Source organism: Rousettus aegyptiacus, unplaced genomic scaffold (genome assembly GCF_014176215.1).
Source record: "Rousettus aegyptiacus isolate mRouAeg1 unplaced genomic scaffold, mRouAeg1.p scaffold_m13_p_10, whole genome shotgun sequence".
Taxonomy (NCBI): domain Eukaryota; kingdom Metazoa; phylum Chordata; class Mammalia; order Chiroptera; family Pteropodidae; genus Rousettus; species Rousettus aegyptiacus.
The window spans coordinates 78,408,241-78,423,205 of record NW_023416285.1 but is presented as its reverse complement, the minus strand read 5'-3'; the positions used below and the strand labels follow the sequence as shown (position 1 = coordinate 78,423,205).

Genomic DNA, 14,965 nt, shown 5'->3' with positions numbered 1-14,965 from the left:
TCTCTTTGAGTTAGGCTTCTCATTCGACTCACCAGGAAACTCAGCCAGAGTTTGGAATATATACTATATAATTGTGCAAAATTGAGAGAAACTTCTGCTGAATACTTGTACAAATTTAGATTATTGGTATTTGATAATATCTGATCTTTCTATGTAGTGGAATAAATGGATTTCTTTATGTAGCTCATGAAGAAGTACCTGATTCAAAGGTCGTGCTTGAGACTCAAGAGCCAGTGTCCAAGACTCAAATGCAAAAAAAGAATAAAAGAACTCGAAGGGACAGACTGAGTCGTAAGTCTAAATATGATAAATGAGTTCGTATGTTGATTTAAAAAATGAATATCCTAAGATAACTAGAGAACAAAAGCAAAGGTTTTGATCCATTTTGTTTTAATCTTCTTATCCTGAGACTGTTTTATACCCATAATTCATGTGCTTAATCTTTACCAAGAGCAATAACAGACCAATAATTGTCTCATAAAATGTACGTACTTTTAGCTAACACATGGATATAATTAGCCCAAAAGAAATGAGTGCCTCTGACTGATATGTATCAGTGTCTCTTTGCAATAGGCTCCAATGGGTAAACAGAGCTCTTACATATACAGAAGCTCAACAACAAAATGGGGATTAGAGGCATCTAGGTGAAGGCAGTTTGGAATGTCCGTTGGAGATCTTCCAGAGCATACTGTAACTGCAGCAAATTCTGTCAGAACATGGGAGTTAATGTGAGTGATGTGTCTTATACATAATACATCTATATGCCAATAATACATACATTTATTAGTAGAGGTAATAACCATTGAATCTACCTTAGGCTGGCTTGCAAAAAAGTTTCTCTTGGCGGTGGTGGCCCCAAACCAGAGAACAGTGTATGTTTTCCCTTCATCCTGATGCCGGTGTTTGTGGGGATCAAAGTTCACAGTAAATCAGTATCAAAATGTCCGAAGTAATGCAACATTTTCTCATATGCCAATTGATTTCTATCTTTTCTATAGTTCCTCCTATCTACTGCAGACACGGCTGCCTGGATATAACCCCTAGTCTTATTATTTTTGAAAGCTAAGATTGGGTAAATGTATATGGGTTTCTCTGACTCATATCAAAATTCTGTGGTAGAGGTAGCTTATTATTCATAGTGACCATCACCCTGTGGATCTTAGTTGTGGTTCCATGTTGAGTCCTCCATGGTCCATAATCTGACCATAAGTATCTTGGTGAAAAGACTATCAATCTATTCCTTTGAAACCCCATTGTGTGGTAAACAGACCTATAGGTCTTTGGTAAGACCATTGCCCACATCATCAGCAAGGGGACACATGATTATCATTTTTACATCACTCATTTATCCAAGCAGAAGTCAATGGTGCATACCTGGTTATTTTAAGTTAAGATCTGATTTTGTCAAAACCGATTGAAGTGTCTTATGAGAAAGTTTCATTGACTTCTACCACCATAGGACTGACAAAAGCAGATTTAGAATTCTGAGTATTTGCAACAGTCCAGCCATCGGTTGTTCTCAATCCCTTTTTCACAGAAGAGGCCACCAGAATGGCTCTCCAGGATACTGCATTGTCTGGAAAGGTAGTCATCCATGTTTTTCAGTGTGGAACTCACCCACTTTATGTGGGTCAAAACTGTTGGAGCCCAAATAGTGCTCAGCTGAGGATGGAGATAGTCTTAGGTTTGCATCCTTTTATATTCCTTACTATTTTCCTCCCCTTCTTAAGCAAAGTGACCACTGTCAGCACATTCTGAAATCAGAAGTCTCTTGTATAGTAGCTCACAAGATGTCATTCTCACTCACGAAGTTTAAACATGTTGCCTCTTTCATCATGCAGGCAACCTACCCAAGTCTCTAAGGTCTCTTCAGGTCACTGAGCAATGCGATTACAATGGCTTTTACATTCTCTTTATTAAAGGCATGAGTCTCAACAGCTAGTGGGGACATGTACTGTCCATCGGTTTAAGGTCTTAGAGCTCACAAGAGTCATAGAGTTTGACTCAGCTTGCAGAGTTCGCTGGCTTTTGGTTCCTAACTCTCTTCGAGTTAGGCTTCTCATTTTACTCACCAGGAAACTCAGCCAGAGTTTGGAATGTATACTATATAATTGTGCAAAATTGAGAGAAACTTTTGCTGAATACTTGTACAAATTTAGATTATTGATATTTGATAATATCTAATCTTTCTATGTAGTGGAATAAATGGATTTCTTTATGTAGCTCATGAAGAAGTACCTGATTCAAAGGTTGTGCTTGAGACTCAAGAGCCAGTGTCCAAGACTCAAATGCAAGAAAAGAATAAAAGGACTCGAAGGGGCAGACTTAGTTGTAAGTCTAAATATGATAAATGAGTTCGTATGTTGATTTAAAAAGTGAATATCCCAAGATAACTAGAGAACAAAAGCAAAGATTTTGATCCATTTTGTTTCAATCTTCTTATCCTGAGACTGTTTTATACCCGTGATTCATTTGCTTAGTCTTCACCAAGGGCATTAACTGGCTTATAATTACCTCATAAAAGGTACCTTTTAGCCAACCCTCAGAGAAAATGGGGCCAAACAAAACAAGTGCCTCTGACTGACCTGTGTAAGTGTGTCTTTAAATAGGGTCCAATGGAGAAACAATGCTATCACAGAGACCAGAAGCTTAACAACCAAATGGAGATGACAGGTGTCCAGGTGAAGGCAGGATGGATGTCCCTTTGGAGAACCTCTAAAGCATACCCTAACTGCAGCAAATCTACCAGAATCTGGGAGTTAATGCTAGCGACCTGTCATACATAGTACATCTATATGCCAATAATACATACATTCACTAATAGAGGCAATAACAATTGAATCTACCTTTGGCTGGCTTTGAAAAAGTTTTTTCTTGGGGGCAGTGGCCCCAAATCAAAGAACATTATATGTTTGCCCTTTATCCTATGGCCAGGGCTTGCGGATCACAGTTCACAGTGCACTAATATAAAAAAGGCTCAAGAAATTCAACATTCTTCCACATGCCCATTGATCTCTATCTTTGCCGTAGTTCTTAATGTCTACTGGAGACATGGCTGCCTGAATATAACCCCTAGTCTTATTTATTTTTGAAAGTTGAGATTGGGATAAATGTTTATGGGTTTCTATGATTCATATTCAGTGGCAGAGATAGAGGGACTAGAGCTTATTATTCATGGAGATCACCACCCTGTGGACCCTATTTGGGGCTACATGTTGAGTCCTCCATGGTCTATAATTTGAACATGACTACCTTGGTAAAGAGATGATTAATCTATTCCTTTCAGATGCCATTCTGTGGTAATCAGATCCACAGGTTTTTGGTAAGGCCATTGCCCACATCATCAGTGGGGGGCACATGATTATTACTTTTACATCACTCTTCTGAGTGGGGAGGAGTCAATGGTACATGCCTGGAAATTTATGAATTAAGATCTTATTTTGTCAAAACCAATTGATACGTCTTATGAGAAAGTTTCATTGACCTCTACAACCATAAGTTTGACAAAAGCAGATCTAGAATGCTGAGTCATTGCAACAGTCTTGCCGTTTATAGTTCTCAGTCCCATGTGCAGGGATGAGCCCACCAGGGTGGTTCACCAAGATACTGACTGTCTGGAAAGGTAGTCATTTCAATGTGGAAACTTACCAAAGGTGGGTAAAACTGTTGGAGATCAAGTAAGTGCAGTGCTGAGGACAGATACGGTCTTGGTTTTTGGATCTTTTTATATTCCTTATGATTTTCTTCCTCTTTAGGGAAAGTAGCTACTGTCAGCACACTCTGAAATCTGAGGTCCGTTGCAATATAGCTCACAAGATGTCATTCATACTTACTAAGTTAAACAAGGTTGTCTCTTTCATCATGCAGGCAACCCACCCAAGTTTCTATGGTTTCTTTCCGTATGGAGAAGTATGATTCCAAAGGCCTTTACATTCTTTCTCATTAAAGGCTTTAGTCTCAATGCTTTGGGGATATTTGGTGTCCATCAGTGTGAGGATATAGAGCTCACAAGAGTCATAGAGTATAACACACTGGCAAGGGCCAATGGCTTTTGGTCCCATCTCCGAGAACTGTAAGCATTAACGAGGGAATTGCTTCTTTAGCTTTCTTAGAGTTAGGTCTCTCATTTGACTCACCAGGGAAACTCAGCCATAGCTTGGAATATATACTATATAACTACGAAATTGAGTGAGACTTTTGCTGCATACATGTACAAATTTAAAGTATAGGTATTTCCCAATACTTCTGATTTTAATATTTAGTGGACTAAATGCATTTCTTAATTTAGCTCACGAAGAAGTACCTGATTCAAAGGTTTTGCCTAAGACTCAAGAGCCAATGACAAAGACTCAAATGCAAGAAAAGAATAAAAGGACTCGAAGGGGCAGACTTAGTTGTAAGTCTAAATATGATAAATGAGTTCATATGTTGATTTAAAATGAGAATATTCTAAGATAACTAGAGAACAAAAGCAAAGTTTTTCATACCTTTTATTTGAATTATTTGATCCTGAGACTGTTTTATATCCATGATTCATGTGCTTTGTCTTCACCAAGGGCAATAACAGGCCAATGATTGTCTCGTAAGAGGTGTGTACCTTACAGTCAACCCTGCAAGATAACTGGCCCAAAAGAAACAGGTGCCTCTGAATGACCTGTGTCAGTGCTCCTTGTGGTAGGCTCCAATGGGTGAACAGAGCTTTCACAGAGACTAGAAGCTCAACAACCAAATGGGGATGAGAGGGCTCCAGGTTATGGCAGAATGGATGTCCATTTGGAGATCCTGCAGAGCATACTGTAACTGAAGGATATTCTGTCAGAACCCGGGAGTTAATGCGAGTGATGTGTCTTATAGATAATACATCTATATACCAATAATACGTATACTCAGTAATAGAGGCAATAATAATTGATTCTTCCTTAGGCTGGCTTAGAAAAAATTTTCTCTTGGCAGTGCTGGCCCCAAACCAGAGAACATTATATAGTTGCCCTTATTCCCAGTGCCAGGGCTTGTGGAGATCACAATTTGCAGTAAATCAATAAAAATGGCCCAAGAAATGCTACATTCTCCCCCATGCCCATTGATCTCTTTGACATAGGTCCTAATATCTACTGGAGACATGGCTGCCTAGGTATAAACCCTAGTCTTATTTACTTTTGAAAGCTGGGATTGGGTAAATATATATGAGTTTCTCTGATTCATATCAAGACTCAGTGGTAGAGGCAGAGGGACTAGCACTTATTATTCATAGTGATCACGACCCTGAGGACTCTATTTGGGGCTATACGTTGAATCCTCCAGGGTCCGTAATGTGACCATGAGTACCTTGGTGAAGAGACTATCAATCTATCCCTTTGAGACCACATTGTGTGGTAATCAGAGCCATAATTTTTTCAATTGCCCACATAATCAGGAGGGACACGTATTTACTGTTTTTATATCACTCTTCTGTCCAGGAAGGAGTCAATCAATGGTGCATGCCTGGAAATTTGTGAATTAAGATCTGATTTTGTCAAAACCAGTTGAAATGTCTTATGAGAAAGTTTCATTGATATATATATATAACCATAGAATTGACAAAAGCAGATCTAGATATCTGAGTCTTTGCAACACTCTTTCCATCTGTTGTTCTCAGTCCCATGTATACTGAAGAGGACTCCAGAGTGGCTTGCTGGGACACTGCACTTTCTGGAAAAATAGTCATCCAGGTTTTCAGTGTGAAAACTCACCATGTGTGGGCCAAAACTGTTGGAGTCCAAATACAGCTTAGCAGAGGACGGAGATAATCTTAGTTTTTGCATCCTTTTATATTCCTTATTATTGTCATCCACTTTTTTAGGCAAAATGGCTACTGTCAGCACACTGTAAAATCAAATGTCTCTTGTAATATAGCTCATGAAATGTCATTCTCACTCACTAAGTTTAACAAGGTTGCCTTGTTCCTCATGCAGGTAACCTACCCAAGTCTCTAAGGTCTCTCAGGTCATTGCGCAATGTGAGGCCAAAGGCCTTTACATTCTCTTTCATTAAAGATATGAGTCCCAACATCTTGTGGGGATATGTCCTATCCATCAGTATCTTGACATAGAGATCACAAGAGTCATAGAGTATGACCAGCTTGCAGGACCTATGGCATTTGGTCCCATTACTGAGAACCATAGCATTAACTAGGGACTTGTTTCCTTAGCTCTCTTAGAGTTAGGTCACTCATTTGACTAACTAGGAAACTCAGCCAGAGTTTGGAATATATATAACTCAATGAAACCGAGAGAAACTTTTGCTTCATACTTGTCCAAATTTAAAGTATAGATATTTCACAATACTTCTGATTTTTCTGTTAAATAGTCTAAATGGATTTCTTTATGTAGATCATGAAGAAGGACCTGATTCAAAGGTTGTGCTTGAGCCTCAAGGGTCAGTGTCAAAGATGCAAATTCAAGACAAGAAAAAGGGGACTCAAAGGGATGAAATGACCCGTAAGTATAAATAAGATAAATGAGTTCATAATTTGATTCACAATGTGAATATCCTAATACTAGTAGAGAACAAAAGGAAAGTATTTCATATATCTTCTTTGAAATCTCTGATCTTGAGACTATTTTACACCTATCATTCATGTGCTTAGTCATCACCAAGGGCAATAACTTGCCAATAATTGTCTCATCAAAAGAAGGTAAATTTTAGGCAACATTAGGAGATTAATGATCCAAAAGAAATGGGTTCTTCACACTGGACTGTGTTACTGTGTCTTTGCAATAGGCTCCAATGGGTGAACAGAGTTTTCACAGATACCAGAAGTTCAACAACCAAATGGGGATGAGAGGGCTCCAGGTGAAGGCAGGATGGATGTCCGTTTGGAGATCCTGCAGGGCATACCATAACTTCAGCAAATTCTATCAGAACATGAGAGTTAATACAAGTGATGTGTCTTACACATAATACACCTATATGCCATTAATTCATGCATTCAATAATAGAGGCAATAACAATTGAATCTAGCTTAGGCTGGCTTAGAAAATATACGCTCTTAGTAGTGGTGGCCACAAACCAGAGAACATTATATATTGGCACTTTATCCTGGTACCATGGATGGTGGAGATCACAGTTCCCAGTGCATCAATATCAAAAAGGCCCAAGAAGTGCAAGATTCTTTCACCTGCCTGTTGGTCTCTATCTTTGCCACAGTTCCGCATATCTATTGGAGGCATGGCTGCTGGGGTATAACCCCTAGTCTCATTTATTTTTTAAAGCTAGAATTGGGGTAAATGTATATGCATTGCTCTGATTCATATCAAGATTCAGTGGGGAGGTAGAGGGACTAGTACTTATTATTCATAGTGACCAGCACCCTGAGCACCATAGTTGGGGCTACATGTTGACTCTTCCATGGCCCAGGAAGAGTCAACATGTAGCCCCAACTATCTGAGTTTTTTGCAAAGGTCTTGCCATCTGTTCTCAGTCCCATGTGGTCTGAAGAGGACTCTAGAGTGGCTCACTGCACTTTCTGAAAAAGTAGTCATCCATGTTTCTCTGTGTGGAAACTCACGACAGGTGGGCCCATACTGTTGGAGCCTAAAAAGAGCTCAGTGGAGGATGGAGATGGTCTTGGTGTTTGCATCCTTTTATGTTCCTTATTATTGTCCTCCCGTTCTTTATGCAAAATGGCCACAGGCAGCACACTCTGAAATCAAAGGATTCTTGCAATATAGCTCATGAAATGTCATTCTCACTCCCTAAGTTTAACAAGGTTGCCCTTTTCATTATGCAGGCAATGTACCCAAGTCTGTCAGGTCTCTTTAGGTCACAGAGCAATGTGATTCTAAAGGATTTTACATTCTCTTTCATTAAATGCATGCATGTCAACAACTTGAGGGAATATGTGCTGTCCATCAGTTTCCAGACTTAGAGCTCACAGGATACATAGTGTGTGACCCAGGTGCAGAGTCCACTGGCTTTTGGGCTCATCTCTGTGAACTGTAAGCATTAACTAGGAAATTGCTTCCTTGGCCCTCTTAGAGTTAGCTCTCTCATTTGACTCACCAGGGAAATTCAGTCAGAGTGGGAAATATATACTATATAACTGTATGAAATTGAGAGAAACTTTTCCTGCCTCCTTGTCCAAATTCAAAGTATAGATATTTTACAATACTTCTGATTTTTCTATTAAGTGAAATAAATGGATTTCTTTATATAGCTGATGAAGAAGTACCTGATTCAAAGGTTGTTCTTGATCCTCAAGAGTCAGTGTCAAAGATGCAACTTCAAGACAAGAAAAAGGAGACTCAATGGGACATACTGATTCGTAAGTTAAATATGAAAAATAAGTTCATAGTTTGATTTAAAATTTGAATATCCTAAGATAACTAGAGAAGAAAAGCAAATTTTTCAGACATTTTGTTTGAGGTCTCTGATCATGAGACAGTTTTATACCTATGAATCATGTGCCTAATCTTCTACAAAGGCAATAACTGGCTAATAATGGTCTCATCAAAGGTGTGTACATTTCAGCTAACGCTAGGAGAATTCTGGTCCAAAAGAAACATGTGCCTCTGATTGACTTGTGTCAGTGTCTCCTCGCAATAGGCTCGCAGGGGTAAATAGAGCTATCGCAGAGATCAGAAGCTCAACAACCAAATGCGGACAAGAGGGTTCCAGGTGAAAGCAAGATAGATGTCCCTTTGGAGTTACTCTACAGCATACTGTAACTACAGCAAATTCTGTCAGAACCTGGGAGTTAATGCGAGTAATGTGTCTTATGTGTAATATATCCATATGCCAATAATACATACATTCAACAGTGGAGGCAATAAGAATTGAATCTACTTTAGGCTGGCTTGGAAAAAATTTTCTCTTGGTAGTGGTGCCTGTGAAGCAGTAAACATTATATATTTGCCCTTCATTCTGCAACCAGCTGCTGTGGGTATCACAGTTCACAGTAATTCAGTATTAAAATGTTCCAAGAAATGCAACATTCTCTCACGTGCCAATTGATCTCTATCTTTGCCATAGTTTCTCATATGTACTGCAGACATGCCAGCCTGGGTATAACCCCCAGTCTTATTTATTTTTGAAAGACAAGATTGGGTAAATGTATATGGGTTTCTCTGATTTATATCAAGATTCTGTGGTAGAGGTAGCTTATTATTCATAGTGATCATCACCTTGTGGATCTTAGTTGAGGTTACATGTTGAGTCCTTTATTGTCCATAATCTGACCATAAATACTTTGGTGAAGAGGCTATCAATCTATTCCTTGAGACCCCATTTCATGGTTATCAGACCCATAGGTCTTTGGTAAGACCATTGCCCATGTCATCAGTAGGGGGCACATGATTATTACTTTTACATCACTCTTCTGAGTGGGCAGGAGTCAATGGTACATGCCTGGAAATTTATGAATTAAGATCTTATTTTGTCAAAACCAATTGATACGTCTTATGAGAAAGTTTCATTGACCTCTACAACCATAAGTTTGACAAAAGCAGATCTAGAATGCTGAGTCATTGCAACAGTCTTGCCGTTTATAGTTCTCAGTCCCATGTGCAGGGATGAGCCCACCAGGATGGTTCACCAAGATACCGAGTGTCTGGAAAGGTAATCATCCATGGTTTTCAGTGAGGAAACTTACCCATCTCATGTGGAGCCCAAATAGTGCTCAGCTGAGATGGAGATTGTCTTATGTTTGCATCCTTTTATATTCCTTACTGTTTTCCTCCACTTCTTTAGGCAAAGTGGCCACTGTTAGCACACCCTGAAATCGAAGGTACCTTGTAATACAGCTCACAAGATGTCATTATCACTCACTAATTTCAACAAGGTTGCCTCTTTCATCATGCAGGCAAGCAATCCAAGTCTTTCAGATCTCTTTAGGTCACTGAGCAATGTAATTCCAAAGGATTTTACATTCTCTTTTGTTAAAGGCATGAGTGTCAAAGCTAGTGTGGACATCTGCTCTCCATCAGTTTCAGGACTTAAAGCCACAAGAGTCATAGAGTATGACCCAGGTGCAGAGTCTGCTGGCATTTGGTCCCATCTTGGTGAACTGTAAGCATTAACAAGGGAAATACTTCCTTACCTCTCTCTTTTAACTTAGCAGGGAAAGTCAGCCAGAGTGGGGAATAAATACCATATAACTCTATGAAATTAAGAGAAACTTTTACTGCCTACTTGTACAAATTTAAAGTTTTGGTATTTCACAATACTTCTGATTTTTCTATTAAGTGGTCTAAATGGATTTCTTTACATAGCTGATGAAGTTCCTGATTTAAAGGCTGTGCTTGAGATACAACAGTCACTGTCAAAGATCCAAATTCAAGACAGGAGAAAGGTGACTCAATGGGATGAACTGATTTGTAAGTATAAATATGATAAATGAGTTCATAGTTTGATTTAAAATGTGAATATCCTAAGATAACTAAAGAACAAAAGCAAAATTTTTCATACATTTTGTTTTTGAGGGTTCTGTCCCTGAGACTGTTTTATGTACATGATTCATGAGCTTAGGCTTCACCAAGGAAAATAATCCACCAATAATTGTCTCATTAAAGGTGTGTACGTTTCAGCTAACCCTAGGAGATTACTCGTTCAAAAGAAAGACGTATTTCAACTGACCTGTGTTAGTGTCTCTTTCCAGTAGAATCCAAGGGCTAATTAGAGTTATCACAGTGACCAGATCTCAACAATGAAATGCGAATTAGAGGGTTCCAGGTGCAGGCAGGATGGACGTCCTTTTGGAGATCCTCCAGAGCATGCCGTGACTGCAGCAAATTCTGTCAGAACCTTCAAATTAATGCGAGTGATGTGTCGTATACATAGTACGTGTAGGCCAATAGTACATACATTCAAAGGTAGAGGCAATAACAATTGAATCTACCTTAGACTGGCTTGGAAAAAATTTTCTCTTTGTAGTGGTGGCCCCAAATCAGATAACATTATATGTTAGGCTTTCATCCTTGTACCAGGTATAGTGGGGATCACAGTTTTCAGTGCTTCAATATTAAAAAAGCCCAAGAAATGCAACATTCTGTCATCTCCATTTTGTTATAGTTCCTCATATTATTGGAGGCATGGCTGCCGAGGTATAACCCTTAGTCTTATTTATTTTTGAAAACTAGAATTGGAATAAAAGTATATGTGTTGCTCAGATTCATGTCAAGATTCAATGGTGGAGGTAGATGGTCTAGCGCTTATTATTCATAATGACCAGCGCCCTGAGCACCATAGTTGGGGCTACATGTTGCGTCTTCCATGGTCCATAATCTAAACATCAGTACATTGGTGAAGACTATCAATCTATCCCTTTGAGACCGCATGGAGTGGTAATCAGATCCATATTTTTTCCATTGCCCACATCATCAGTAGGGGGCATATGATTACCAGTTTTACATCACTCTTTGTCCAGGCAGGAGTCAATGGTGCTTGCCTGGAAATTTGTGAATAAAGACCTGATTTTGTCAAAACCAATTGATACTTCTCTGAAGAAAGTTTCGTTGACCTCTAGAATTGTGAGATTGACAAAAGCAGATCCAGATATCTGAGTCTTTGCAACAGACTTTGCCATCTGTTGTTGTTAGTATTGTGTGGACCAAAGAGGACTCCAGAGTGGCTTGCTGGGCCACTGTACTTTCTGAAAAAGTATTCATCTATGTTTTTCAGTCTGAAAACTCACCATGTGCGGGCCAAATTGTTGGAGCCCAAAGAAAGCTCAGTGGAGGATGCAGATGATCTTGGTGTTTGCATCCTTTTATATTTTTTTAATTATTGTCTTCCCCTTCTTTAGACAAAATAGTCACTGTCAGCACACTCTGAATTCAAAGATCTCTTGTAATGTAGCTCACAAGATGTCGTTCTTACTCATTAGTTTAAGAAGGTTGCCTCTTTTATTAGCAGGCAATGTACCTAAGTCTCAAATCTCTTCAGGTCACTGAGCAATGTAATTCCAAAGGTCCTTACATTCTCTTTCATTAAAAGCATGAGTGTCAACAACTTCGGGGGATATGTGCTGTCCATCAGTTTCTGAACTTAGAGCTCACAAGGGACATAATGTAAGACCCAGCTTACAGAGTCTACTGGCTTTTGGTCCCATCTTGGTGAACTCTAAGCATTAACTACGGAATTGCTTCTTTAGCTCTCTTAGAGTTAGATCTCTCATTTGACTCACCAGGGATTTTCAGCTAAAATTTGGTATATATACTATGTACATCTTTGATACTGAGAGAAATTTTTACTTCATACTTGTCCAAATTTAAAGTATAAGTATTTCACTTCTCATTTTTCTATTAAGTGGTCTAAATGGATTTGTTTATATAGTTGATGAAGACATACCTGATTCAAAGGTTGGACTTGAGCCTCAAGAGTCAGTGTCAAAGGTCCAAATGCAAAACAGGAAAAAGGGGACTCAAAGGGATAGACTGATTCGTAAGTATAAATATGATAAATGATATCATAGTTTAATTTAAAATGTGAATATCCTAAGTGAAGTAAAGAATTAATGCAAAGTTATTGATACATTTTTTTGAATCCCTTGATTCTGAGACTATTTTACACCCATGATTTATGTGCTTAATCTTCAACAAAGAGAATAACCCTCCGATAATTTTCTCACCAAAAGTGTGTACATTTCAGCCAACCCGGAGAGATTATTGGTCCAAAAGAAATAAGTGTTTCAGTCTGACCTATGTCAGTGTTTCTTGCAATAGAATCCAATGGGTGAACAGAGCAATCACAAAAACCAAAAGCCAACAACCAAATGGGGATGAGAGTGCTTCAGGAGAATGTAGGATAGAGGTCCCTTTGAAGATCTTCCAGAGCATACTGTAACTGCAGCAAAATCTGTCAGAACCTGGGAGCTAATGCAAGTGATGTGTTTTATGCATAAAACATCAATTGTATGTATGTACCAATAATACATACATTCAATAATGGAGGCAATAACAATTGAATATACGTTAGGGTGGCTTGGAAAGAAGTTTCCTTTGATAGTGGTTACCACAAACTAGAGAACATTGTATGCTTTCCATTCATCCTGGTACCAGAGATGGTGGGGAGCATAGTTCCTAGTGCATCAATATCAAAATGGCACAAGAAATGAAAAATTCTTCCACATGCCCATCGATCTCTATCTCTGCCATAGTTCTTTAGATCTACTGCAGACACGAATGCCTGGATATAACCCCTAGAGTTATTTATTTTTGAATGCAAAGATTGAAGTAAATATATATGGTTTTTTTTTCTGATTCATGTCAAGATTCAGTGGTAGAGGTAGAGGGACTACTGCTTATTATTCATAGTGACCACCACCCTGTGGATCTTAATTGAGGTTACATGTTGAGTCCTCCATCATACATAATCTAACCATGAGTAACTTGGGTAAGAGACTGTCAATCTATTCCTTTGAGACCCCATGGTGTGATAATCATATCCATAGGTCTTTGTTAAGAACATTGCCCACATCATCAGTAGGGGACACATGATTGTCATTTTTACATCACTCTTCTGTGCGGTCAGGAATAAATGGTTCACGCCTGGAAATTTGTGAATTAGGACATGCTTTAGTCAAAATTGATTTACATGTCTTATAAGAAAGTTTCATTGACCTTTACAACCATAGGATTGACAATAGCAAATATAGAATCTCAGCCTTTGCAACAGTCTTGCCATCTGTTGTTGTCAGTCTTTGAGGACCAAAGAGGCCACCAGAATGGCTCTCTGGGATACTGCACTGTCTGGAAAGGTTGTCGTCATGTTTTTCAGTATGGAAACTCACCCACCTCATGCGAGCCAAAACAGTTGGAGCCAAAAAAGTGCTCAGCAGAGGACGGAGATGGTCTTAGGTTTGCAACTTTTATATTCCTTCTTATTTTTCTCCATTTCTTTAGGCAAATGACAACATACAGCACACTCTGATACCAAAGATCTCTTGTAATACAGCTAAAAGATGTCTTTCTCACTCACTAAGTTAAACAACGTTGCCTCTTTCAGCATGCAGGCAACCTACCCAAGTCTGTCAGATCTCTTCAGGTCACTGAGCAATGTTATTCTGAAGAACTTTAAATTTTTTTTCATTAAAGAAATGAGTGTCAACAGCTTGTGGGAACATGTACTGTCCATCAGTTTCAGGTCTTAGAGCTCACAAGAGTCATAGAGTATGACTCAGCTTGCAGAGTCCATTGGTTTTTGGTTCTATCTTGGTAAACTTTAAGCATTAAGTGGAAAATTGCTTCCTCAGCACTCTTAGAGTTATGTCTCTCATTTGACACACTAGGAAACTCAGCCTGAGTTTGGAATATTTCCTTTATAACTCTATAAAACTGAGAGAAACCTTTGCCGCATACTTCTACATATTTAAAGTATAAGTATTTCACAATACTTCTGACTTTTCTATTAAATGGTCTAAATGGATTTCTTTATGTAGCTGATGAAGAACTACCTGATTCAAAGGTTGTACTTGAGCCTCAAGACTCACTGTCAAAGATGCAAATTCAAGACAAGAAAAAGGGGACTCAAAGGGATGGACTGATTGGTAAGTATAAATATTATAAAGGAGTTCATAGATTGATTTAAAATGTAAATATCCTAAGATAACTAGAGAACAAAAGCAAGTTTTTCATACATTTTGTTTGAGACCTCTGATCTTGAGACTCTTTTTTACCCCTGATTCATGTGCTGAGTCTTCACCAAGTGCAATAATACACCAATAATTGTCATTTCAATGGTGTACATATTTGAATCAACCCTGAGAGATTACTGGTTCAAAAGGAACATGTGCTTCAGACTGACCTGTGTCAGTGTCTCTTTGCAGTAGGCTCCAAGGGGAAAATAGAGCTATCACAGAGATCAGAAGCTGAACAACCAAATGTGGATAACAGGTTTTCAGGAGAAGGAAGGATAGTTGACTCTTTAGACATCATCCAGAGAGTACCGTAACTGCAGTAAATTCTGTCAGAACATGGAAACTAAGCAAGGA

At 38.7% G+C, this 14,965-nt stretch overlaps 1 protein-coding gene across 1 annotated transcript in view; it reads left to right on the top strand.

The window, feature by feature from the left end:
- The first annotated feature begins 247 nt into the window (after positions 1 to 247).
- Positions 248 to 14,965, top strand: part of LOC107511567 (coiled-coil domain-containing protein 7-like) — a 256,029-nt gene continuing 241,311 nt past the window's right edge. Inside the window, exons 1-7 of the mRNA XM_036226605.1 lie at positions 248 to 291; positions 4,289 to 4,396; positions 6,369 to 6,476; positions 8,195 to 8,302; positions 10,248 to 10,352; positions 12,310 to 12,417; positions 14,414 to 14,521. Coding sequence (XP_036082498.1) covers positions 249 to 291; positions 4,289 to 4,396; positions 6,369 to 6,476; positions 8,195 to 8,302; positions 10,248 to 10,352; positions 12,310 to 12,417; positions 14,414 to 14,521 — 688 coding nt within the window. The 5' untranslated portion in view covers position 248. The remainder of the gene's footprint in view (positions 292 to 4,288; positions 4,397 to 6,368; positions 6,477 to 8,194; positions 8,303 to 10,247; positions 10,353 to 12,309; positions 12,418 to 14,413; positions 14,522 to 14,965) is intronic.